Source organism: Nematolebias whitei, chromosome 1 (assembly GCF_014905685.2).
Source record: "Nematolebias whitei isolate Nwh7 chromosome 1, NemWhi1, whole genome shotgun sequence".
NCBI classification, from domain to species: Eukaryota; Metazoa; Chordata; class Actinopteri; order Cyprinodontiformes; family Rivulidae; genus Nematolebias; species Nematolebias whitei.
In genome coordinates, this window is record NC_056498.1 from 70033612 (window position 1) to 70060569 (window position 26958).

Genomic DNA, 26958 nt, shown 5'->3' on the forward strand with positions numbered 1-26958 from the left:
TATTATTATGATTATTATTTTGGTAAAAGGAAATAAAAGACCCATTTTAAAGACATATCGACTAGGCTGAAAGTTGGACAATTGTTCCAGTCTCAGGTCTGTAACTTTAATTGATTTAAATTTTAAGTTAAAGCTTAAATGCAGCTTGAGTGTGCATATTTTGTGATGCAAATCTAATTTAAGTTGGCTGGTTATGTTTGCAGCTTCACTGTCTGACAATCATCTAAATAGAAAACATCAGGTTATACTCACTTAACAATGCCCTGCCTCCAGGGGAATGCAAGTTAAAAATACAATACAAATATTAAAGAGTTTCTACAAGCAGAGCCAGAGAGCAGCAGCAACACTCAGAAAGTAAGGGCACCAGAAAGGCACAAAAACGTTCATAGACTTGGACATATTCAAGCTTTTTCCATTAAAGTAGCTTAATGAACTGTAGTTTTAAAACCAAGATATATATAGGCCTACCAGAGTGGTTCAGTTTAAGTGTGCATCACTTGGAAACACCTGAGAACATGTTATGTTTATGATAGATTGAGGGAAGAAATAGGAAAACCTTCTTTATGAACCAACAATTTAGAACTAAACAGTTTGCAAAAAATAGATGGATTTTAGCAGCATCAGACCCCCAAATGGTAAATGGACTGTACTTATTTAGTGCCTTTCTATCTTATTTCAAGATACTCAAAGCGCTTTACACTACAATCTGTGTCCTCATTTACCCATTCATACAGCACTCTACTAGATCTCTACAAAGTTAACTGAACAAATCATTCTAATGAGACTAATCAGTGCTTTTAGATCACATTCATACATGGGACACATATCAGAGGCTATGAGGGGTTCAGTGTCTTGCCCAGGGACACTTCAGCATGTGACTGCTGGTGGATTCGAACCCCCAACTCTCGCATTGGAGGACGACTGCTCTAAACACTCAGCCACAGCCGTCCCAAGATAATAATATCCCAAATCAACAAAAATAACGAGTAAAGTAGGGAACAAAATCAAAGTTTGCATGAACTATTGTGAGACTGTGGGGGAACAATAGACCTAAGTAAAAGTGTTGAAGTCTTTTGAAACAAAATAATTAGACACTTAGATCTCTGGGAATTCACATGAAACAAGCTAGCAAATATAAGAATTTGTTCCTTGCAATACTTGCAAAAAAAAGGCAACCAAGTTACCTGGATAAAATCCACACAAACACAAGGAGAACATGCACACTCCATAAAGAAAGTGGACACCAGATCCAACCTGAGGTTTGGGCCTGGGCTTCTCCAACTCATTACCTTCTTGTTATCAGGCAACAGTGCTAACAACTAAGCAGTTATGTTGCTGTTAACATCTCCATTAATGTCCAGACAACCATCCCTAATGATTGTGACAGAAATGATGTTTTTGCAATCCTTTAGAAGGGTACAGTTTTGAACAGTATTGTTCCAGAACTGTCATTCATGTCCCGAAGCATCAAATTCTGCTTAAACCTTTGGTGTCAGAGCACAAGCTCAGTAGCTGTGAGATTTATAAACCAACAAATATCATACCTGACACATGACATTGACATTATTTAAAGTAATTTGTTCTGTTCTTAATGCACCACAAACGGACTGTATTGAATCCTAACCTGCTGCATGTGAAAACTTTCTGCATTTCTTTGTTGAGAAAGTCAATTAGTCAGTTATGTGCAGACAGCATAACTGCTGGCATTTATATATATATGCTGGCAGACATCTTTAACACCTCACTTACCCTGGAGACAGTTCCCACCTGCCTGAAGACTGCCACCATCATCCATGTCCCAAAAAGCTCTACAGTGACTGGTCTGAATGATTATCGGCCAGTGGCCCTCACTCCGATAGTCGCTAAATGCTTAGAAAAACTGGTCATGACTCACATCAAAACAACCATCAACATCAACGAGGACCCTCATCAGTATGCATACCGTGAGAACCGATCAACAGAGGATGCCATCTCCTCTGTGGTCCACACTGCGCTCAACCACCAGGAAAAGCAGAAAAACTCTTACGTCCGTATGCTCTTTGTGGACTTCACATCCGCCTTCAACACCATGATTCCCCAAACCCTGATGGACAAACTATTCACACTAGGACTAAACCCCTCCATTTGCAACTGGGTACTAGACTTTTTAACAAACAGACCACAGTTAGTGAGGATCCACAACTTCTCCTCCTCCACCATAACCCTCAGCACTGGCTCTCCTCAGGGATGTGTGTTGAGCCCCCTCCTGTTAACTCTGCTCATGTATGATTGTGCAGCTACCCATCCAGGCTGTCACATTGTAAAGTTTGCAGATGATACAGCGGTGGTGGGATGCATCACAAACAATGATGAGTCCAGCTACAGACAAGAGGTGGAACACCTGGAGAGCTGGTGCAGAGAGAATAACCTTCACATCAATGTGAAGAAGACAAAGGAGATGATTGTGGACTTCAGAAGGAACAAAAACACCTACACCCCCCTGAACATAAGAGGATCTGTGGTGGAAGTGGTCTCCAGCTACAAGTACTTGGGTGTACACATGAATGACAACCTCAGCTGGAGCAACAACACCACCAGCCTGATCAAGAAAGCTCATCAGAGACTCTAGACTTCCTCAGACGGCTGAGACGAGCTGGTCTGGGAAGCTCAGTCCTCACCTCCTTCTACAGGTGTGCAGTGGAGAGCAACCTGTGCGCCAGCATCAACGTGTGGCATGGAAGCTGCACAGCTGCAGAAAGAAAAGCTTTGCAGAGAGTGGTGAAGGCTGCACAGAAGTCTGTCGGAGTCAGTCTCCCCACCATCACAGACATCTACACCTCCAGATGCAGGAAGAGGGCCACCTGCATCATGAAGGATCCCACTCACCCAGCACACACACTTTTAGTCCCACTCCCCTCAGGAAGGAGGTTGAGGAGCATTAAGTGTAGAACCACTAGACTGAGGAACAGCTTTGACCCTGAGGCTGTTAGACTCATGAATCTCTAACCAGAATAATCACTGTGAAAAAAAATCACATCATGTTGCTGCTGATCTGTTTCAAAGTTGCTGCTGGTCTGTTTCAATGTTGATGTGTTCATTCGTGCTCATCTGCTCACACGAACTCATGTTCATGTTTGTGCTGATGTTCGACATAATTTTTATGAGTGCTTAGTGTATATTTAGTTGATGTTTTTCTTATTTCATATGTTAGATGTTATTACAGTTTTTCTTTTACATATTATTGTTGGAAGTAACTGGGACCCTGTGTATATAATTTCGCTCCACCACATGAGGTGCGAATGACAATAAAGAAACTCTGACTCTCTCTGACTCAATTCCACCAGGGCCCAGATCTCACCTTCTGCTCATGACCCCTAAGTCTCTGTGCCCTGCTCTGATGTTTTTGACAGCTTTGAACCTGTGACTCTCGTCTCTGCAGGAGGTGGATAGTCATCTAAAGTCAGTGGGTTCACCAAGTAATGCTATTCCTCCTTGTGTATTTAAAGAGGTTTTCCTCACTGACCTTCAGTTCTTGCTCTTTTGAACAGCAGTCTGTCCTCTGGTGTGGTCCTTGGAAATTTTAAACAGCCTCTCATTAAGAAACCCACTCTTGACCCCTCTGTTCTTGTTAACTACAGGCCAATCTCTAAATTGCCATTTCTTTTGAAAACTCTTGAAAAGGTTGTGACTATCGGTATATTTGAAAGAACAGAACATTCTAGGGGTTTTACAGTCAGGTTTTAAATCTCTACACAGTACAGAATCTGCCTTTTTAAAAGTTTTTAACAACATATTTTTAGCAACTGACTGGTGACTGTGTTGTCCTCTTACTTTTAGATTTATCAGCTGTTTTTTGACACAGTGGACCATAGCATTTTACTTTGTTGCTTGAAATAATGGGGGTGGGGGTGTCAGCAATACAGCACCGGACTGGTTTAGGTCCTACTTAGCTGAGCGTACTTTCTGTGTCTGCACTGGTGACTATGTTGTTGGATAAATACAGTAAATATTCTATTATTATCTATTTACTGGCAGCACAGTGGCACAGTTAAAGAGCTGTTGCCTCTCAGAGAGCAGGTTACCCTGATTCAAATCCCGGTATGGGGGCCTTTCTGGGTGGAGTTTGCATGTTCTCTCCGTGCATGCATGGTTTTTCTCTGGGTACTCCAGTTTTCTCCCACAGACCAAAAACATGCATGTTAGGCTGATTGGTAACTCTAAATTGTCCCTAGGTGTGAGTGAGCGAGTGAATGGTTGTTTGTCTCATTTTTCTCTATGTGTTCCTGTGATGGACTGGTGACCTGTCCAGGGTGTCCCCCACCTCTTGCACAGTGACAGCTGGACATGGGCACCAGTGACCCCCGTGACCCAAAAAGGAAGATGCAGGTAAAGATAATGGATGGATATCTATTTACTCAAATAAGCCACTCTGAGGACACAAGACGATTTTTAACTGGTCTTCTACTTGCAAGGGCAGAGTTCACAACAGGCAAAGTTACATGCTTGGTTCTCGGACATGAATATCTGAAACCGGACAGTGAGGCAGGAGCTATTTCTATAATGCTTATCAGACTAGTGACTTCAGTCTGCCAGCTGTATATGCAGGCTCAAATCAGCTCCTCTATCAGCAGACAAACACTCTTTGGCCCCACACACTTCACATACATGGTTCAACGTTAATTTAACACTAGTTATTGATAAACATCCATAAACCTTTACCTAAATTCCCCTGACACATGTGTCCTTCTTTGCTCCTCTTTTGTGTGGGGTTCCGCAGGGCTCGGTCTTAGGCCACCTCCTCTTCACACTGGACCTGCTCCCCCTTGGCTCTATTTTTAGAAAATATGGGGTCACCTTTCATTGTTACGCGGACAATACACAGATATATGTCCCGCTAAAGAAAAATAACTAAATCTTGGACCCTCTGTTTTCATGTCTGGACGACATAAAAGCCTGGATGGCTGTGAACTTCTTAAAGTTTAATGAGGAAAATACTGAGGTGATGGCCTTTGGAAGCTCCACTGAGACACCCATTGCAGATGTTGGTTCCTTGGCCTAGTATATCAGGCCATTACAAACCTAGGGGTCAAAGTCAATGCTAGACTAAAGTTAGAAAATCACACCTGAGCAGTTGTTAAATCTAATTTTTTCTATCTGAGGCAGCTGGCTAAAGTGAAGCTAATTCTTTCTCAGCGGCATTTTGAAACAGTAGTTTACACATTTGTGACCATTCGGCTGGACTACTGTAATGCACTCTATACAGGAATCAGTGACTCATGTATCTCTCAGCTTCAGAGGGTACAGGATGCTGTGGCATGGTTTTTAACTGGCACATGAAAGTTTGACCACATTTCCTGTTTTAGTCTCCCTGCACTGACTGCCCGTACATTTTAGTATTGATATAAAAATTATTTTATTTGCTTTTAAACCTCTAAATGGACTTGCCCCACCCTATTTGTCTGAGTTGCTGCATCCATGCACACCCTCTCGATCCCTCAGGTCATTTGATCAGCTGCTCCTGAGTGTGCCAAAGATAAAGCGTAAGCTCAGAGGAGACCGTGCTTTTGCTGTTGCAGCTCCTAAACTATGGAATGACCTTCCCTTGTGTAGGGTTTCTGGGGTCTGCTCCTGCATGTTGTGTTTTTCCCTCATGTTTACCAGTCCCTCCTCAGCATTTCTCCTCCTGTGATCCAGCACTGTCGATCCTGTGTCTAAACCCAATCACTGCAGGTGTCTGTCATTTCACCTTGTCAGTGTCTGTATATATTCAGCCCCTAGGTGTTATGTCTTTGTCTCTGGATTGTCCTTGTCCTCTCTAAGGCTTCGTAATCTGTTCTCCGTTTTGTGTCATCCTTACACCGTAAGTTAGCTGCCCTGACAACATTTTGTTTTGTGTATTCATATTAAACATTTTACTTATTTTATTGGAGTCTCATCGTCTACCTGCGCGTGGGTTCCTACACATTTTGGTCAGATCATGGCAGAATCCAGAGACCAAACCGAACCCAGCAGGAAGATAACTCTTTTTGAGTTTCTGGTTCGAGAGGTGAAGAAAACTGCTCAGTGTGAGGAGGAGGAGAGGAAAAAGACTCTGTACCAAGGTACGTGCCTGGCGTTTAAACCTGGGTCCTATGCATCACCACCTCACCTTTTTTCACCCCTTCACAAAGCAGCTGCACCTTGCAACCCGCCTCCTCCCCAAACACCTCCTGCTTTCTTGGAGCGGTCTTCAAAGGGAGGGGGGGCAAACCTCTTGGACTCGCCATAGGAGGAATGGGCGGCAGAACCGAGCCGTTCCACTGAACTCCAGCACGTCACTCTTCAGATGCAGCCAAGTCCTCGTCCGTGCGTTTCCCTTCGTGTGTGTGTGTGGGGGGGGTGGGGGGTGGACGTTGCACCTATCACTGGGGGAGAGAACGGCATACACCACTGTGCACATGTTGCTGGGGGGAGAGGAACCCTGCAGCCCCCGCGATCTCTTGGAGAGAATGATCGCTGTGGATGACATCATCTCCAGGTACACCGGGGCTGACAACACTAACAACTCGCCGGAGATGTGGCAGCAGTTCCAGCAGTCGTGGATGAAGAGGTGCATGCTGTGCTCGCTTCTGCTGGCTGATGCTCAGCCTGGTTCTCCTCCCAGCTCACCTCCAGCTGATCTCTCTCCCTCACCACCAGCTGCACCCGGTCTGGGTCCCACGCCGCTAGTCTCTGCACCAGCCCTGGACCCGCTGGCTCTCACTTCTGCTTCCTCCATGCTGGGTTCTGCCTCAGCACCTGAAACGCTGGTTTCCACACCAGCCCTGGCCTCGCTGGTTTCTGCACCAGCCCTGGACTAGCTGGTTACCGCACCAGCCCTGGACTCGCTGGCTCCCGCACCAGCCACCTCCATGCTGGGTCCTGCACCAGCTCCTGCCTCACTGGGTCCTGCACCAGCTCCTGCCTCGCTGGGTCCCGCCTCAGCACCTGCTACGCTGGGTCCTGCACCTGACCCACTGTGTCTCGCATCAGCACGTGATCTGCTGGTTCCATCAGGAGCAGAACCTCTGTCTCTCTCCACAGACACTGCTCCAGAGGTCCTCGCTCCTGCTGTGGTCCTGTTTCCAGAGGTCCTCGCTCATCCTGAGGTCCTCGCTCCTCCAGAGGCCCTTGCTACTGCTGTGGTCCCCGCTCCTCTGGAGGCCTTCACTGCTTCTGTGGTCCTCGCTCCTCCGGAGGCCCTCGCTGCTGTTGAGGTCTTCACTCCCGCTGAGGTCTTTGCTCCCGAGGCCCTCGCTCATCCTGAGGTCTTCGCTCCAGAGGCCCTTGCTCTTCATGGGGTCCTCACTTCACTTGCCACTGTGGTCCTTGCTTCACCTGCTGCTGTGGTCCTCGCTGCTGGTCCATCCACAGTGATCGCACGCCCTCAGCCAGAGAAGAAGCCGAGTCTCGCTCACCCTCCAAAGGTCCTCGCTCACCTAGCTACAGCCACCTCAGGGGTCTCGAAGCCTGCAGCTGTGGCCTCTCCAGTGGTCACCTTGCCTGTCACCATGGTCTCCTCGGGGGTCCTGTCCCTCTTCTGTCAGAGTCCAGGAGGGTACAGGTGGATGCCATCACTGATCATAAAGGGACGGTCTCCTGGCCGCCCACCAGAACCCTGGTCCAAGGGTGGATGGCATCCTGGCCACCCGCCAGACCTCTGGCCTGTTGATGGATGGTCGTCAGGCCACCCCCCGGATCTTCTGTCCTGCCTTGGATGGTCTCCTGACCGCCCACCTTGACTCGGTGACTCTGTTTCCTCTTTGTGTTCAGTGGCTTCCCAGGTTCCTACCTGTCTGTTTTTTGTTTGTTCCTGCTGTGCCCTACTTGTGTCTTTTTTCATCCTTAGTTGATGAGAATAAAAATAACCCCAGGTTCCTTTTCAGTACCATAACTAATCTAATGAAAAATTCTATCTCTGTTGATTCATGTATCCCTACAACTATAATCAGTGATGACTTCATGAGATTATAAACAAAATGTTTTCAGTAGGGAAAAAATTTCAAACCAACATTCCTAGAATCATCTCTGGTTCTGTGTCAGATGAGACAACTTTAAAAATGTCACTAGAACCTGATTTATGTTTGGACTGTTTTTGTCTTGTTGAGCTCTTGGATTTGTCTAATAATAGCTTCATCCAAAACATCCACATGTCTGCTAGATCCCATCCCAACCAGGCTATGTAAAGACATATTTCCCTTAATTAATAACCACATCTTGGATCTGTTTAATTTGTCTCTAATAAATGTTATGTACTACAGAGCTTTAAGATTTCTGTAACTGAACCTTACTTAAGAAACATAACCTTGACTCAGGAATCCTAGCCAATTATAGACCTATATCTATTCTAACTTTCATCTCAAAAATTCTAGGGAAAATAGTTGCTGGTCAGTTACATGATCATCTTCAAAGAATAATCCATTTGAAGAGTTTCAGTCAGGTTTACAGCTCACAACAGTACTGAATCTGCACTGGTGAAAGTTACTAATTATATTCCCATGGCCTCTGGTAATGGACAGGTGTCTACACTTGTCCTGTTAGACCTCAGTGCATTTGATACAGTTGATCATAATATTCTATTACAGAGACTTGAATATGATATTGGAATTACAGGAACAGCTCTAAATTGGTTTATATCATATTTATCAGATAGACTCCAATTTGTAAATGGAAATAATGAATCTTCATCATACACCAAAGTTAGTCATGGAGTTCTTCAAGGTTCAGTGATTGGACCAATACGCTACCTCATATATGCTTCCATTAGGTAATTTTATTAAACAGCACGGGATACATTTTCATTGGTATGCTGATGATGCACAGTTATATTTGTCCATGAAACACAATTAATCCAATCAGCTACTTAGACTACAGGCATGTCTTAAAGACAAATACCTGGATGACCCTAAATTTTCTGTTTTTGAATATACTGTAGACAAGCCTGAGGTTTTGGTTTTTGGACCTGAGCATATTAGGAATTAATTTTTCAGTCTTTCACCCTCCTTGGATGGCATTAATCTGTCCTCCAGCTCTAATGTTAAAAATATTGGTGTTATTTTTGATCAGGAAATGTTTTTTATCCCCCACATTAAAAACATTACTAGAATTGCCTTCTTCCACCTGTGTAATATAGCTAAAATTAGAAACATCTTCTCTAAAAATGATGCAGAAAAACTGGTTCATGCATTTGTCATGTCTAGACTGGACTATTGCAATGGCTTATTATCTGGGTGTCCAAATACTTCTTTAAAACGTCTTCAGTTGATCCAAAATGCTGCTGCCAGAGTCTTAAATGGAGTTAGTGGGAGAGATCATCTCTCTCCAATTTTAGCTTCTCTCCAATGACTCCCTGTCAAGTCCAGAATTGTATTCAAAGTCTTACGTCTAACCTACAAAGCTCTCAACAACCTAGCTCCATTTTATATTCGAGATCTTATTGTTCCATATTTTCCTAACACAACACTTCACTGTCAGACTGCAGGCTTACTTGTGGTCCCTAGAGTTTCCAAAAGCAGAATGGGAGGAAGATCTTTCAGTTATCAGGCTCCTCTCTTGTGGAAACAGCTTCCAGTTTCTATCCATAAAGCTGACACATTGTCCAGTTTTAAGACTGGGCTTAAGACTTTCCTTTTTGATAAATCCTATAATTAGGTTTATGCTTCCTTAAGCTTAGACTATTGGAGAACAAATTGACCTCATTTCTTTAAATGAATTGTTAAAACTGAATAGTTTTCATCCATCAATCCATTATCTTTACCTGCTTGTTCCATTTTGGGTCACGGGGGTCGCTGGTGCCCATGTCCAGCAATCACTGTGCGAGGGGCGGGGTACACCCTGGACAGGTCGCAAGTCCATCACAGGGCCACATAGAGACAAACGAGACAAACAACCATTCACTCTCTCACTCACACCTAGAGACAATTCAGAGTTACCAACCAGCCTAACATGCATGTTTTTGATCTGTGGGAGGAAACCGGAGCACCTGGAGAAAACCCACACATGCACGGAGAGAACATGCAAACTCCACCCAAAAAGGCCCCTGGACCGGGGTTTGAACCAAGAACCTGCTCACTGAGAGGCAGCAGCTCTACCAGTTGCGCCACCGTGCTGCCCTGAATAGTTTTCATTTGATACTATTTCTATCTTAACATGTGATTCTTGACCTGCCATTGTGTATCTGTTCCTCTCAAACCCAGCTGGTCGAAGCAGATTGCCACTTGTCCTGACCCTGGTTCTGCTAAAGGTTTCTTCCTCATGAGGGAGTTTTTCCTTTCCACTGTCGCCTTCATTCTTGCTCAAAATGAAGAGTTCTGTGATGGAGTTAAATTCCAAGCAGTCTGCTCTTCAAATAAATAGTGTTATATTATTATTTGTTATTAATGTTTTTGGTAACTTATTATATTTATGTATGAATGTTTCTGTTCATTGCCCTGAGATGACTTCTTCTATGACTTGGCGCTATATACACTGAACTGAATTTGAATTGAATTGGTATAGTATGGCTTGGGAGAATTATCATGGTTGCTATTAGACCAGTGTTTCTTACACTATCGATGCATTCGTCTGTAAACTCTGAAGCAGATTTCCATGTTTGGCTGCATTCCTACAGCACAGAAGCAGTACCATGGTGACCAGCCATTCTGTGTTTTTCTGTGTCTTGTTCCTGTTCTCTCTAACCCCAGACAAACAATGCAGATGGCTGCTCACCCTGAACATGATTCTGTTGTAGGTCTCTTCCCGTTAAAAGGAGGTTCTTATTTTCCACTGTTAACAATGTATTGCTCATAATGAGAGATTACAAATGAGTTAATGTTCGACTCAATGTGCTGACTTCCTCAGACAGATAACTTTTTACAAATTATCATGTTATAATGTATGGGAATGGTTTTGTACAGTGCCCTGAGATGATGTTTGCTGTGAATTGATGTTATATAAATAAAATGAATAAAACTGATTTGATGTTGCACGTTCTATTCGTGTGCGGGTTTTCTCTGGGTACTGCAGTTTCCTCCTACCAAGCAAAAATATGAATGCTAGGCTAATTATGTAACTCTAAATTGTCCCTGGCCCATTAGAGTGTGAATGGTTGTTTGTCATTTATAACTGTCTTTATGTGTCCTTTCAATGGACTTGTGACCTCACCCGCCTCTCGCCCAGTGACTGCTGGGCTTGGGTACAAGTGGCCCCTGCGATCCGTAAAAGAAGCAGGTAAAGACAAAGAATGGATATTACTAAGTATCAAATATACATGTGTTATGAAAAAAGTTGTGGTTGTATCAAAATAAAATGTTTGAAAACTTTAACCAGCACAGCTGAAAAATGAAAAAAACTTGCTAACTGGATGACCAAAATTACATTCAACCTCTATAAAAAAACATCAGGGGTCCTGATTAAATGGCATCAACGAATGTCACCAGAGCAACTATTTTGTGTGGTATAAACTCTAAATCTCTGGTATAAGTCCAGGTCGCCATGTTCCTTTTGTCTCTAGCCTTACTATGAAATCTTTACATCTGAGCTGATTCATCAATGTTTATTTGAGGTCAGCTTGTTTTATAAATAAGAAAAAATAGGTGTGACCATTTGTTCTGTGTAAGAAAATCTACCAATCCAATAAAATTAAATCTTGAATGTTTTAGGTAACACATCATTTGCTAAAGTCAAGTCAAGTCAAGTCACATTTATTTATATAGCACATTTAAAACAGTAACTGTTATCAAAGTGCTTACCAAAAAAGATCACAGCATCAAATATTAATAACAATATATTATAGCAACACGAATAAAAGCATAAAAACATTCAATGCTAAAAACTGGATTCATGTCAGTAAAAATGTATTAAAGTCAAAAACATAGCTACTGTTAAATTTGATGTGTTAATTTTAACCTTGCAACCTAATTATGCTGTTATCTTTGACAAAACAGTCTATTCTTGAGGAAACTGAGCTTTTTTCATCAAGTTAATGAGAAATTGTTTAAAAAACAAGACTATGTATCTAATGTAAACAAGACAATTGGTTAGAAAATGAGTGATTCATATGTCAAACACACTTCCATCATTTATAACATATGGCGGTGAATGGAAATTGTTTGTGCAGTGAAATTTTTTTTCTACAAAGAAGGGATTTATTTGATATGTCCATTGTCCATATGTGATGGTTCCTTATGTGGAAAATATAAAATTATTTTAGCACGTAAGCAAACGTATGAGAACTGTAAAAGCTTTCAACGTTTTTAACAAAAATGTGTTTCAGAAAATGTAGATTTTTCTTTTAAAATGCATTATTAGTCCCACATTCAACAAATAAACAGGTTATTTATACATATCTGAAATTTATCAGTTCTAGTATATTGTTCATAAAATTTTACATCACATTGAAAACAGTTCTACCTTTAAGGTGCCCTTTGTTGAGTGTTTCCTGAACATAAGCACTAAAACTAAGTTTACTATTTGTTAGCATGAGTAAACATACAGCCACTTCTATTAAACAAAGCGTCATCTAATGAGTCACAAATCGTGCAAAAATCTGTGCATGCCAAGTGCAAACGCACACACAACACATTTACTGACAACAAAAAGAGGCATCTTATCAAGTACTTGATGTAAAGCGTTCCTCTAGAACTATGAAGTTAAAATAAGGCCGGAGCAGGTCAAAGCAACAGCGCACACACACACACACACACACACACACACACACTGTAGTTTAAAGCTGCAACAGGTGAGAGGGTTTTGATGATAAGGGACTCATGTTTGACAGTCCAGCAGGAGGAAAAAGACCATAATCAATTATCAGCTGTTAAAATGAATAAAATAAACATATTTTGCCATACTTAGTTGCTCCAGTAGTGGGAGTCTTTTCAGACTAATCTTTAGATTTTATTTTTTTTTTGGACAAATGCCACAACTTCGCCAAGATGGTAAGCAACACAAATGTGTGAAGGTCACTTACTAAAGTCCAGTTTTAATGATGTGTTTATATCTGTAGACTTTTTGCCCTTGTGAGCAATAAACTACCGTATTTTTTGGACTATAAGTCGCTCGTTTTTTCATAGTTTGGCCAGTCCTGCGACGTATAGTCCGAAACGACTTGTATACAATTTTTTCCCCCTATTCATGATGCAATCTTTGACTGACGCATTAAATATTCATTCATACTGACATGAGCCAAAGAGTAAACATTACCATTTGCAGCCATGAGAGGGCCCTCTAGGCTTTTAACAGCTATATGTTGTTCCTCTTCTGCTAACAACCCCGCCCCCCACCACCAATCTTCCTCTGGAGTTGGTGGAGTTTTTCAGTAGCGACACCGAGTATGGTAACTATTGGCTTGTTACGTTAATTAAGCTTGTTCAGGATCCCAGGTATGTTCTGTGTGTGCACGTCGCATGCAAACATATAACTGTTGGGAGCGCAAGTCCACGGGGGCGGGCGCGCAGCCTGTGTGTCTCTGCTGTGACAGACACAGACTCAGAAAAGAGAGGGAGAGGGCAGGGGAGGTGTCTGTCCTTACCCATCGCTACAGTGCAGCTTCAGTGAGACACGAGTGAGACCGGGCTTGTTTATTTAAAATAATAAAGCGCGACTCGAACCGAGTCTTTAGTCCAGTCCATCGGCGATCACTAAGCGGGCCAGGTCACCGGGAAATGTCATGACGACCCCAACGGTCAGTCAGCCCCTGTGTGTTATATCAGATTAAATGTTTGTTCTTGAACATTATGAAATACACTTCTAAATAAATGTGACTTATACTACGAAGCGACTTACTGTATATGTGTTTTTTCCTCTTCATGATGCATTTTTTGACTAATGCAAACTATATTCCGGAGCAACGTATAGGGCGTAAAATACGGTACTTCTGAGAGTCGCCTTCAATATAAATGTTTATTTGTTTTCTTACAGCTGATTTAAAATTTGTCCCAGACATGTCAGGATTCCTGGTGCAGCTTTAAACTGTGGTTGGCCGATCGGTGTTTGTGTGTTCGTACCTTTCCTCAGCAGACAGTTCTTTCAGCTGTTGATGAGGTTTGGTTCCTCTCATCTCTCTGATGCTCACAGCATACATTTTTGTCACATAGTCCACCTTCTTCTCACGGGCAACATCACTATCGTAACCTTTAAACACACAATTAGTAAAAATTAGACAGCTGCAGCTTTTTCATTTTTGAGGACCTGCCTATCTTTTTGCAAATGAGATGTGATTAAAAAAAAGATGGCGTTGGATTTTTTTAGGAAACCACATCCAGTTTATTTGAGCTTCACATTTTTAAGGTTTCATTTTCAAACCAGAGTGGACCAACCTCCATCCTCCTCGATGTCATCGTCCGACTCTTCGCTGTCCACAGGAGGCTGGTTATCAAGAAACAAAGGTCCTTCCCCTTCTGCGTTGATCCTGCCTCCTCGCTCTCTCGCCCAGATCATCAGAGCAGTGTCGGCTCCACCTACTGTCAAAAGGGTGGAGTCTTCATGAGCCCATCGAACGTTGGTCACCTGGGCACTGTGGCCCACGTATCGTTTAAATCGGGCGTATTGACCCTAGAGAAAAAAATGGATACAACTGCTGAAACCATCTGGATTTACAAAATCTTCAGGAAGAAGGTGTAAATTGTCATAAATTTATAAAAAAAATAAAACCCACAAGTTTAATAGGTATTCAGCTTATAATGGGAAGAATTAATTCAAAAGGCAAATAAAAGGATCAATATTGAGACGAAAGGAAGGAGAGACATTTTATTATTAAGTTCAAAAATCATTTGTTCAAATGGTTTCGTAATTTTTGAGGTCCAGATGACCTGATGGACCATTATTGGGTGTTGTACCTGGATGATTGAGCATGAACTTTTTATGATAATTTTTCAGGATTCTGTAAAAACCTTCAGACAGAAAACTCTTTATGTCAAACATCACTTAGGTTTGTTAAAGTCTGCCTGGATTTTTTTTCACACTATAAATTTAAAAAAGTATTCAACTGAGCATTATTATTTCCAAAAACAGAAAAATAATGTGGACAAAAATCTAAAGTTTGGGTTCATCAAACAGAAATGAACAAAACGGGGCCTCGATTCTAAAAAGCAGAAGGATTTTTGTTGCTCTCCAATACAAGCACTTTAGTCCTGAGAGAGTTTTAATCTTTTGTTCGTTTGACAGATTTTTCCTAAAGTTCAGATTAAAGGAATGTTTAGGGCATAAAAAGTCAATAATTCAGACAAATTTCAGATTTAAACATAAAAATTGAGATTAGTTTAATAATATGATGATGTTAGAAATATTTAATATTTTCCCTCCAGACAATGATGTTTGCCTCCAGAATTTCTTTTCTGGTCAATTACACCTTTATATTACAAGCCCACATCATGATGTCTTCACCACCGTGCTCAACAAAGTAATTCCAAACAAATCTTTGCTCACTGCTGGTGAAACGATAGTAATTCTTGACTTTATTCAACTTTTCCAAATTCATGTATTTTTTTCTTTTCTTTTTTCTTAAGGACTTACTAATAAAGAGAGCTTTGATTTGACTTTCTAACAAACTTTCAAATATTTTTTTCAAAGTTTTCTGTTAATATTTTCTTTATATTTAGTTTATTATTCACAGACAGAAATATCCATCCATCCATCCATTATCTTTTACCCGCTTCTTCCATTTTGGGTCACGGGGGTCGCCGGTGCCCATGTCTGGCTATCACTGGATGGGGTACACCCTGGACAGGTCACAAGTCCATCACAGGGACACATAGAGACAACCGAGACAAACAACCATTCTCTCTCACTCACACCTAGGGACAACTTAGTGTTCAGACAGAAAACATTTTTGCTAAAATGATGGCCTCCAATCACTTTGTATTGTGCTATTTTATTTTTAAAGCATTAACCAGTCAGCTGAAGGATGGATGCAACTTGTAAGTTGGATGTAACTGGGACCTTGAGTACACAACTTCGTTCCACCACATGTATCACATGTGATGCGAATGACAATAAAGAACCTTGACCTTGAACTTGAAGGTCTAAAATGTTTTAGTAGATCAGTTCATCTCCTGATCAGTTACTTCTGCCGGAATATTTTTTACTTATTTTTATTTTTAAAAAAGCCATATCTCTTGTGAGTGAAACACTTTGCATATTTTTTCTATAATACTAGAAAATTTCAATATCTGGGAGTTATTTACAATTTACTGTATATTAAAACAGTGTGATCACAGTTTAATAGGAGGCCTTTACTCTGACAGTTTGTGGGTCGTACTTGAACAGGGTAACTGAACAGTTTGAGGAAGCCGAAGTCGTCTCCAGTGGCGAGCAGCGTTCGGTCTCTGGTGAGAGATGCTGCGTTGATGTCAGTGATGTCACTGTATGTTGGCCAGATCCCCTCACAGCTGGAACCCAGAACACATGTCCAACTGGACCAGTCTATCCGTTCCAGCTACAAATATACACAAAAACATGTAATTTGGCAGTGGGTGTGAGTGAGAGCGGTGCATGAAGACTCAACATGTCAAGAAACCTAAAATCTGTAAATTATCACACATCAATATGAGACAAGTCTGCCCAGGTTTAATCCACACTCTGCCAAACCAACCTCTGAGTTTTTGATAGTTTGTTGTCTTCCTCTTGGAGCCTCGAAGAGAAGGTGATCTTTGGCTCCAGTGTTCACCTGCAGGAGTTTACCTGCAACAAAACCCCACAGAAAACATGAGTGCTAAATGATGGGGGATGTAAAGGTCATGGATGTTTTTCACTTACTAATTTTAATATAGAACCATGTGTGTGAAGCCAAGAGAGCCTTTTTGTTTACTCAGAGAGGAGTCTGATAACTGATGCCTTCAAGAAATGTGAGCTGTGAAGCAGAGGTCGTCTTGACCTCGCCTCTTTCCGATAACGGGTATTTAAGCTTTTGCTAAGTCTTTCTCTGTGGGCAGACCTTGGAGACAGAGTGACATGTAACATCTTGTATGCTTGTTTTTCAACTCTGCACCCCCCATTGCAAGGGATTAAACCTGAGTTGAAAAGATCTTCTTGTCGTCCTCTTTGTGGTTATTTATTTAATGAGTTATGATAGGATAATTAAATTATCACTAAACTGGAACATTTCTGAGGAAATGATGAAGGGTGCACTGCCACTACTGCCTGACACACAAACATCCACTAACTCTCTCTGTAAAAACCTAATTATACTTTTAAACTTACATTGATATTAATCTAAGCATTCATTTAACCAGACTCTTGTTTTTTAAAGTATCTAAGAGTTTCATTTAGGTGTTGTGACATGCATGAACGTAATGTGTATGGGAGTGTATGTTTAATAAAGAAGAAAATGATGAAAAATGAAGACCGCATTCTGCCGAAAACTCTTACCTAATTCTACTTAACATTAAAAGTCTAATGTGAGATGGCACAAAATATGAAATTATACAGAACCTATAAGAGCCCTATGATAAAAAGGAGAAGAACAAAGTCTGTGATGTATAACTACCAAAAGCCATTGCACACAATTACTGATCAAAACACATTTTTTGATGTATACAAAATTGTCAAAAATTCCATCTGGGCCACCTAAATGGGAAAATGCCACTTTTTCAGAAATATTTCCCTCAACTAAATACTGTAGTCAGTTTACAAACAAAACCTGAACGGTGGAGTTTTGTGAAACTAAAGGCCCTAAAGGAGATAAACTTTTTAAAAAGCTATTTAAATTTGATATTTTTACTTCAGGATGAAATAGCTCTACAAGATTGACTAGTTTATTATGGACAAAAATAAATAGTATATTTCATTAGTTATGGGACGTGTTTTTTTTTTCTCCAGAAACAGTTACCATAAAGTTAAAGGAACTTTAAACAGAAAACTTTATTTTGTAGCTCCTTATCAATGTTTGTTTAGGGCCCAGAATAATTAACATTTATAGTTTTAAACTGGACTCGCAGTTAAAAACCTTCTTTGTTCAGCAGCTAGATGTTTTACCTCGAGTGTCCCAGTCCATGTGTGTGATGTAACTGGACACTCCTTTACAGATGCCGATTCTCTTGGTGCTCAGCACATTGTAGATGTCAACAAAGCTGTCATGTGACGCCACGGCCAGGTATTTCCCTGGATCTGAGAGTGAGACAGAAAACAGAGCAGAGGCAGTGATGGTGGATGTTAAACCTGAAAAGAGTTGAAAAGTGTTCAATATAATTTGTGTATCCGTTGGCTTTAGTGATGATAGTGTCATTACTGACAGCCCTGGACCCTGGTTGTAAAAACAAAAGTTCCTAGGCCTAAAGTAATATATAAAATAATTTATAAATCTTTTCAGAACATGACTCCATGAATGATGCAGCAAATGTACAGCGGAATGATGTTTCAGATCACACATGCACAGCTAGTATTAAACACTTTTTGTAAAATGTTATTGTTTTAGCTGTGTGTGATACTCATGCCCAAATGTATTTGTGAGATCTGTAAGGTTGGCTTGGTTGGATGATGAATTAAAACACCGTATGAAAGAGAGAGATGAGATGAAAAGAGTTCCTGTAATGTCTGGTAATCCTGCAGATTGTTCCGTATTACGGTTTTTCTTTTACATTTTATTGTTGGATGTATCTGGGACCCTGTGTCTACAATTTTGTTCCACCACATGTACCACATGGAACAACAATAAAGAAACTCTGACTCTGAGATTGGCGAGCTTGTGGCTCATTTAGAAATAAAGTAGCAAAATCAAATAGGCAAAAGAAAAAACAATATTATCAAACTAAATCTGAGAAGAAAAAAAATCCATGAACAATTGTTACTGTGATGTTTGACATTAAATGTACCACTGAACAGATATTAACAAAACTTTCATAAAGTAGTCCATCTACAACTGATTAACTTTTAGAGTCAACCCAGTTGAAGATGGCCACCACAGCTACTGAATATGGCAATATTCATTCATTCATTCAAGCTTTATTTAGACATATGCAGCCAGGAATGCTAGGCCTTTTCCTTCACTAAGACTTTGGTGCTGAGTGTTAAATGTCCCGTTTCTCAGTGCTGTCAGCAGTGATGCAGTAATCTGTTGGTACCAGGGGAAAAACGAATGTCAGAAATGGCGTCCCGGCGATGGTGGAAGCTGAGCAGATCCTCCAGCGTGTCTGCGTTAACCACCAGGACACCACCGTCACTCAGACCCACTGCCAACGCCTTTCCATCAGGGGAGAAGGCGCAGCAGCGGCCACCTGCAACAAACCAACAAACAGCTCAGTCAGGCATCATCAGGCCATTACTTCACAATTAAAGAAACTGTTTTAAATACTAGAGTACTTTGAACAGCATTATAGACAGGTAAAACACTTTGTTTTTATGAGTTCAATTCATCCATCCATCCATCCATTTTCTTCACCCGCTTATTCCATTTTGGGTCACGGGGGTCGCTGGTGCCCATGTCCAGCAATCACTGTGCGAGGGGCGGGGTACACCCTGAACGGGTCGCAAGTCCATCACAGGGCCACATAGAGACAAACGAGACAAACAACCATTCACTCTCTCGCTCACACCTAGGGACAATTTAGAGTTACCAATCAGCCTAACATGCATGTTTTTGGACTGTGGGAGGAAACCGGAGTACCCGGAGAAAACCCACGCATGCACGGAGAGAACATGCAAACTCCACCCAGAAAGGCCCCTGGACCGGGGTTTGAACCAAGGACCTGCTCGCTGAGAGGCAGCAGCTCTGAGTTCAATTCATTATTTCTTAAATAATTCTTTAAAAATAAACTCAACCTGATTATTGCCTGCCTTTTGCCTTCAGCAATGAGTGATGATGGGTTTGACTATGTGTGTGAATTTGTCTGTTAGCACAATATTGTGTGAATTTCAGCACATATTTCATTAAAACTTAAAAAAGTTATTACTGGATTACCTACAACTGAATAACTTTTGTTGTCAACCAAATTCAAGAAGGTCACCACAGCTATCTGAACGCAACAAAACATAGTTTTGACTCAGTCAGTTTGACACTTACTGAACCAAAGTTAGGTGCGGAAGAAGTTAACACTGATATCCAAACATAATTAAAGCACTAACTTAAAGCATAGATTTGTTTTAGTTAAGTCTGTCTGTTAGCAAAATATTGCATGGATGGGTTATACTGAAACATTCAGGATGTTATTGGATGTATGTCCACAACTGATGAACTTCTGAAGGCCATCTGATTCAAGATGTCCACCAAGAAATGAAAAGATGGCTATAACAGTCAATTCTACACATCCATCCATCATTTTTATCCGCTTCTTCCTTTTTGGGTTGCGGGGGTCGCTGGTGCCCATGTCCAGCCATCACTGTGCAAGAGGTGGGGTACACCCTGGACGGATCTCCAGTCCATCACAGGGACACATAGAGACAAACAACCATTCACTCTCTCACTCACACCTAGGGACAATTCAGAGTTACCAATCAGCCTAACATGCATGTTTTTGGTCTGTGGGAGGAAACTGTTCATGCACGGAGAGAACATGCAAACTCCACCCAGAAAGGCCCTTGCCCAGGATTCGATCCGGCAACCTTCTCACTGAGAGGCAACAGCTGTACCAACTGAGCCACCAAGCCGCCCTTCAAATGATTACATTTGATTAAATTAAACACTTTAGCTATGTCCCACTGAGGCATTCAGACAAAAAGAGGATCATTTCCACACCATTTTAAAATTGTATTTCAAAGAAATGAACATTAAAAACAAGTGGTACGCTGATGTCCCCAGTCGCTGCAGGATTTGAACAGTGAATGTTTGTAGTTTTTGATTAGAGGTAGTCCAAGGCTGTGCAGAGTGATGGATCCTAGCAAGTGGCAGGAGTAATTTTATCCATCATCAGCCACAATAGTGGAGCCAGGGCGTGGCCAGTCTTCAGCCACACCAAGAGCTGCCCCAATCGTTTTAGGGAATTCATTTGAAGCAAGCAAAACTAGAAAGCAGAATTTCCTCAAAAGATAAGGGTAGCCAGTTTAGATTCATATATGGTTGCAGCCATTTTGGATTTTGATGTGGCAGCACAATGTCTAGTGGGGACCTTTTTTACGTCTATGTCTCTTTTACATCTTTGCAGCCACACATTAAAATTGAAATCAGCACATTGCTTATTTTTAACAAGTTATTGAGTGCAAAAGGTGAACATATATGCATATATGGTGACAAACATCTTTAGTTTTGACCTGGCAACCCAGTTTTTGAAAGGAACATTTCTTTTTTCTTTTCATTCAACCTGTATTTATACGGGTTAGTTCCCATTGAGCCTCGAGGACTCATCAAACAAGCAGTAGAGAGTTCTTACACCTTGATGCAGACACACACTAAAATAGAACTCTGTATCTGACCTATGTTTTATTTTTATAATGCTCACGACGTTCACGGAGAGACCGCAGGTATTTCAAATTCCCCGTTTTTGCTCCACGATGAGGGACAGAAATGTTTAATAATGTGTGGGGCAGAGATCTGTTGGTAGTGAATGATGTGTATAAAATTCATATCTGCAGTCTGATTGTTGGTCGGACCTCTCTTCAACTTGCGGACAGCCAGCATGCGGTGATTGACCGACGTCTCCCACAGCCGGAGAGTTTTGTCATCGCTGACTGTGGCGCAGATGGGGAGCAACGGGTGGGAGGCCAGACCCCAAACCTCACCTTCCATGTGACCCTAAACAACAGGAGGAACATGTTTATTTAAAATAAAACACAGAAATAAATTAGGCTCTATCTAATAGAACAGTTAAAACAAGATAAAAGTAGAATTGTTCAAACATTTATATGTTTAAAACTTTAGTTTGAGCCCTGGCTTTTTTCTCTCAGGTAAACTTAAGCAAATTAGTGAATGCTATCTTTGTTTGGAAGCTAGCAGATTGTGTTAAATCTCCTCTTCATCACAATCTCCTATCCTGAGCAGCACACTAGTGATTTCTTATAAATAAATACATTTTAATTAGGGACACAATTTACACCATCCTTCCTACTATTCCATCTGATTCTGTATCAAATGAAACAGTTTTAGAAATGTCACTAGAACCTGATTTGTGACTGGACTGGTTTATTCCTGTTGAGCTCTCTGAAATATTAAAAATAATAGCCAAGCATGTCTGCTAGATCCCATCCCAACCAAACTATTCAAAGTGATGTTTGTCGTGATTAATCTTATTTAATTTTGGATCTGCTGTTGACCGGTCTGATCACTGATCAAAGCAGAGGGGACACAAGACGATTACTGGGAGCATCTTGTGTCATCCATCCATCCATCATCTTTTACCTGCCTTTTCCTTTTTGGGTCGTGGAGGTCATTGGTGCCCATGTCCAGCAATCACGGTGTGAGAGGTGGGGGACACCCTGGACAGGTCTCCAGTCCATCACAGGGACACATATAAGTCTCCAGTCCATCACAGGGACACATATAGAGACAAACAACCATTCACTCTCTCACTCACACCTACGGACAATTTAGAGTTACTTATCAGTCTAACATGCATCTTTTTGGTCTGTGGGAGGAAACCGGAGTACCCGGAGAAAACCCGTGCACGGAGAGAACATGCAAACTCCACCCAGAAAGGTCCCAGGACAGGATTTGAACTGACGATCTTCTGGCTGAGAAGCAATAGCTGTACCAACTGTGCCACCATGCCACCCTCCAAACAAATCAGTTTGTGTTATCCAACAATGTTCAGTCAGGTCATCTGGACAGTTTTTTTTTTCTTTTTTTCTGTGATGTTTCATCCTTAATCCAAAGGAATTATTCAGTCTGAGGAGCCACAAACAAACTGGAGTCCCACAAGCAGCACACTCCCATAGTGGGGGGAAAAAAAGTTTGCTGGTGATAAGATGGTATCTTTGGCCTGCCCTCTCCCCTGTCAACTCCTCTAAGGCAGCCATGCCAAAATGGTTCAAAACATCAAAGTTCATGCTAAATTAAATTTTTTCTGTTTATTAGTGTGTTTTGTAGATTTCCTCGCTGACTTGACAAAAGCCCAGTTAGGATATCCACATATTTGAAGAGCTTCTTGGATGCGTTTTTGTTCCTTTTCCTTACCTTCTGTCTTCGTGGGGACGCGTTCGGCCCGATGCTGCGAAGTTCTGATGATAGGGAGTTTGTGTTCCAGTGGATGGTGGGAGTCAAACAGAAGATACTGGTCTGTGTGGGTTGGTTTTCTGTAAACTTCAATGTTGAGGCTGTCCTCTCTTTCCATTTGAACCAAACAGTCCAAAAAATGCAGCTTGTTGTCGTTTGCATCCTCTCTGGTGAACTTGATGTTGTTATCGACCGAGTTAATGTGTCTGGTGAATGCTTCTATTTCCTTGGCTTGGATTTTGACCCAGCTGTCATCCACCTATCGGAACCAATGGCTTGGCATTGTTCCCTCATAGGAGTGTAGGGCTCTCTGTTCCACTTCCTCCATGTAGAGATTGGCAACAATGGGCGACACTGGAGATCCCATGGCACAGCCGTGCTTCTGTCTGTAAAAACTGTCATTGAACTTGAAATAAGTGGTGGAGAAGCAGACGTCCAACAGAGTGCAGATCTGGTCTGGGGTGAAGTTGAGGATGAGGAACGAAACGTCTTCTGTTACAAATAAAGTCCAGTTGTTTTTGTATTGAACGTTTTTTTGAATTTATCATGTCCTGGATGACTGAGAATCTTCACCAGCATATCAAAGTTCATGCTCAGTAATCCAGGTAAAAATCCAACAATGTTCAGTCAGGTCATCAGGACGTTTTTCTTTGTTGTTTTTTTTTGCTGAGATGGTCCGTCCTTCATCCATAGGACTTCTTCAATCTGAGAAGCCACCAAACAAACTGAAGTCCCCCAAGCATCACACTCCATAGTGGATTCCACTATTGACTTCCATTCATATATATGTATAGCCTAATTCTAAATCTAACCATCACCAGTACCTAACCCAAAACCTGCAGTATAGTATGTGTTGGAAAAATGGGCCTTACAAAGTAACAAGTCAGACACTGACACACTGCTTTCCCTGCCAGTGTTCTTACCTGCACCAGCAGAGTCATGGGTCCGGTTTTGTCAATTTCCAGAACTTCTCCGTTTTTTGTTCCCACCAGGATGTGACCGTGACCCAGAGTGATGGCTCTGATGGACGGGTTGTCTTCCAGCAAAAGGCCTACACACACGCGCGCGCACGCACACGCGCACACACACCCCACACACACAAACAGACAAAGCACATTTGACTTAGTGCCCACATAGTGGCAGTGTTTGTCTGATCCCTCACTGAACAACTTTACATGCAAAAAAAAAAAAAAAAAAAATAAGTACATGCTCAATAATCCAGGTATACAATCCAACAATTTCCAGTCAGGTCATCTGGACAGTTTCTTTTTTTTTTGGGGTGCTGAAACGTTTCACCTTCCATCCAGAAGGCTTCATCAGTCAAGGAAACACACAACACAAAACTGATTCTTTCCCCAAACAGCTTACTCCAAAGTGGAACAAACCAGTTATGTTGGTGCTAAGATGGTGTCTTTGGCACGCCCCCTCCTCTCATGCCGGCCCTCTTCCTCGTTGGCAATCATGTCAAACTGGTTCAAAACCAAAAAAAGTCCATGCTCAATAATCCAGGTATACAATCCAACAATTTTCAGTCAGGTTCTCTGAACAGTTTCTTTTTTTGCTGAAATGTTTCACCACCTTGCCAAAGACACCATCTTAGCACCAACATTACTGGTTTGTTTCACTTTGCAGTAAGCTGTTGGGGGAAGAATCAGTTTTGTTTTGTGTGTTTCCTTGACTGATGAAGCCTTCCGGATGGAAGGTGAAACATTTCAGCAAAAAAAAAGAAACTGTCCAGATGACCTGACTGAAAATTGTTGGAACTTTACATGCACTTCACGGGTGAAGAATAAACATTGCACGAGAAAATAAATCTATTGTTTCAAAAGAAATTCTGGTGCAGACAAGACATCAGTCCCCTAAAATTTAAAGAAAACATTCCTAAATGCTGCATTATGTTTTTGTTTATTAGTCATTAGGTTCACTTGAATCTTCCTTCGTTTTTAACAAGTTGACAATTTTTATCCTTATGCGTCTAAAAACTCCCAAATGGATGAAAAATAACTAGAACCAAGATTCACAGAAACAAAGTTCTCAGAGAAAAGAACCTCATTTAGTTAAAGGTAACTGAAAATTTCATCCTGAACAACAAGACCCTGCTCCCAAGTTAAAATTTGGACTTTATGCCTAAAACATGCCACTTTTGTTTAAAAGCACAGAGTTCACAGCAGCAGCTCACTGTATAGAATAACTTTATTTAATATCACCAAAATAATCCAAACGCAATTCCAGTTTCAGTTAAAAACACTGTTTTAGTTAAAAGTTAAAAAAAAATAATTATATTTTCATTTAAATGTGTTCAAAGCAGAAGCCAGATCCTCCTACCCTCGAGTTCACATTTTGACTCTCTTCAAGCATACATTTGGCAGATTTTATTTGCATCTATGCACTTACCAGCAGCCATTCACTATAAAATGAACATCAAATCTTAAAATCAAAATGAGCAGCATCATCAGATTAAAAATTTTTAAAAAGTCTTCCAGTTTTCAGCTGCCATTGAAACATTGGTTCATGTTGAGTTGAACAAAGTTCAGGTTTATGAGCTAACTGACTGAAGTGTGTTGATTTAACTGAGTGGTGTTCAGTGTAGCTTGAAGTTAACTGAATGTTTGTACCCTTTGAGCCTGCAGACAGAGCTGTTCTCTTGATGGCGTACGTCTTCAGGCAGCGGTCAAACGTGTCATCCCAAAGCTCCACCACCCCATCTTTCCCCCCTGTCACAAAGCCCTGCACAAAAAGACAAGAGTGTGATCAAAACTGAGAGTTGAGAGCAGCTTGATATAGAAAAAAGTACATTTGAAGCTCAAAAATGAAGTCAAATAAATGTGCTCTATTAACACAAGAGGCTGACGTGTAAACCCTGCTGTAGGATGGAGATGGAGGATGAGAACTTTCCTCCTCACCTTGTCTAGGGAGAACATGGCGAACACTGGCCCATCATGGGCTTTCACTGTTTTCAGCAGCAGAGGCTCCTTCCAGATGTAAACATCTCCGGTGGCGGCTCCAGAGAACACCAACGCCTCGCTGCAGCCATAACACACTGACGTCATGGTTTCTGGACGACCGATGCTCCTGAATGAACCACGTTTGAAGGTAAGACCGCCACCTACGAAACACATCAGCACCATCAGCAAGTGAATGTTTTTTTTATCACAGGTGCTTCACTCTCACTAGATCTTAGTCTGGATTATGATCATGTGAAAGCAGCTGTGCTCAGGACATATGAGTTGATACCAGAGGCTTATAGGAAAAAAAAAAACTTTTTGTTGTTTTTATAGGCAAAAGTTTCACCAAAACAATCAGATTTATGTTGAATTTGCTCACGAAAAGCAAGTCCTTTTTGATCGCTGGTGTTTTGCACACCTTGGTTTGGTACCTTCTTATATCTCCTCCCACTTGGCACATCATCAGTGCAGTTCCAACATGCACTCTCAGGCTTTAATTCCCTGCAGAGTCCCCTCAGTGAGGACTGAACTTGGCAAAAAGGCCTTTTCCTACTCCGCTCCTGTTTCCTGGAACACCTTGCAACAGGAAGTGAAGCTGTCCACCTTAATTTCTTTAGGGGATTTTAAACATCTGATAAGGTCAATATAAACATCATGTTCTTGTTTTTAGTATTTTACCTTGTTTTATATGGCACCTTGATTTATTATTTTCTAACACTTTCTTATTTTTATTGCATTTTATTGTAGTTTATTCATATTGTCTGTACTTTATATGTTGTCTGTCTAAAACAGGTCTCTCTTTTAAATGAGTCCTTGTGACTCAATGAAAATAACCTGGTTAAAAAAAAAGGTTGAATGAAAATCCATCCATCCATCCATCCATCCATCCATCCATCCATCCATCCATCCATCTATCCATCCATCCATCCATCCATCCATCCATCCATCCATCCATCCATC

General features: G+C 41.4%; 1 protein-coding gene across 4 annotated transcripts in view; it reads right to left on the bottom strand.

Moving 5' to 3' along the window:
- LOC119419791 (echinoderm microtubule-associated protein-like 6) overlaps positions 1 to 26958 on the bottom strand; it is a 134242-nt gene that overhangs the window by 26969 nt on the left and 80315 nt on the right. For 2 of the 4 annotated variants that reach the window (XM_037687184.1, XM_037687188.1), the window contains exons 20-30: positions 25957 to 26159; positions 25669 to 25780; positions 23977 to 24104; positions 21496 to 21637; positions 19035 to 19187; positions 17950 to 18081; positions 16568 to 16656; positions 16235 to 16411; positions 14295 to 14529; positions 13983 to 14109; positions 253 to 267 (exon numbers count right to left, since the gene is read on the bottom strand). In XM_037687184.1, the coding sequence (XP_037543112.1) occupies positions 253 to 267; positions 13983 to 14109; positions 14295 to 14529; positions 16235 to 16411; positions 16568 to 16656; positions 17950 to 18081; positions 19035 to 19187; positions 21496 to 21637; positions 23977 to 24104; positions 25669 to 25780; positions 25957 to 26159 (1513 nt within the window). The remainder of the gene's footprint in view (positions 1 to 252; positions 268 to 13982; positions 14110 to 14294; positions 14530 to 16234; positions 16412 to 16567; positions 16657 to 17949; positions 18082 to 19034; positions 19188 to 21495; positions 21638 to 23976; positions 24105 to 25668; positions 25781 to 25956; positions 26160 to 26958) is intronic. The other 2 variants (XM_037687187.1, XM_037687177.1) reach the window with 1 other exon arrangement.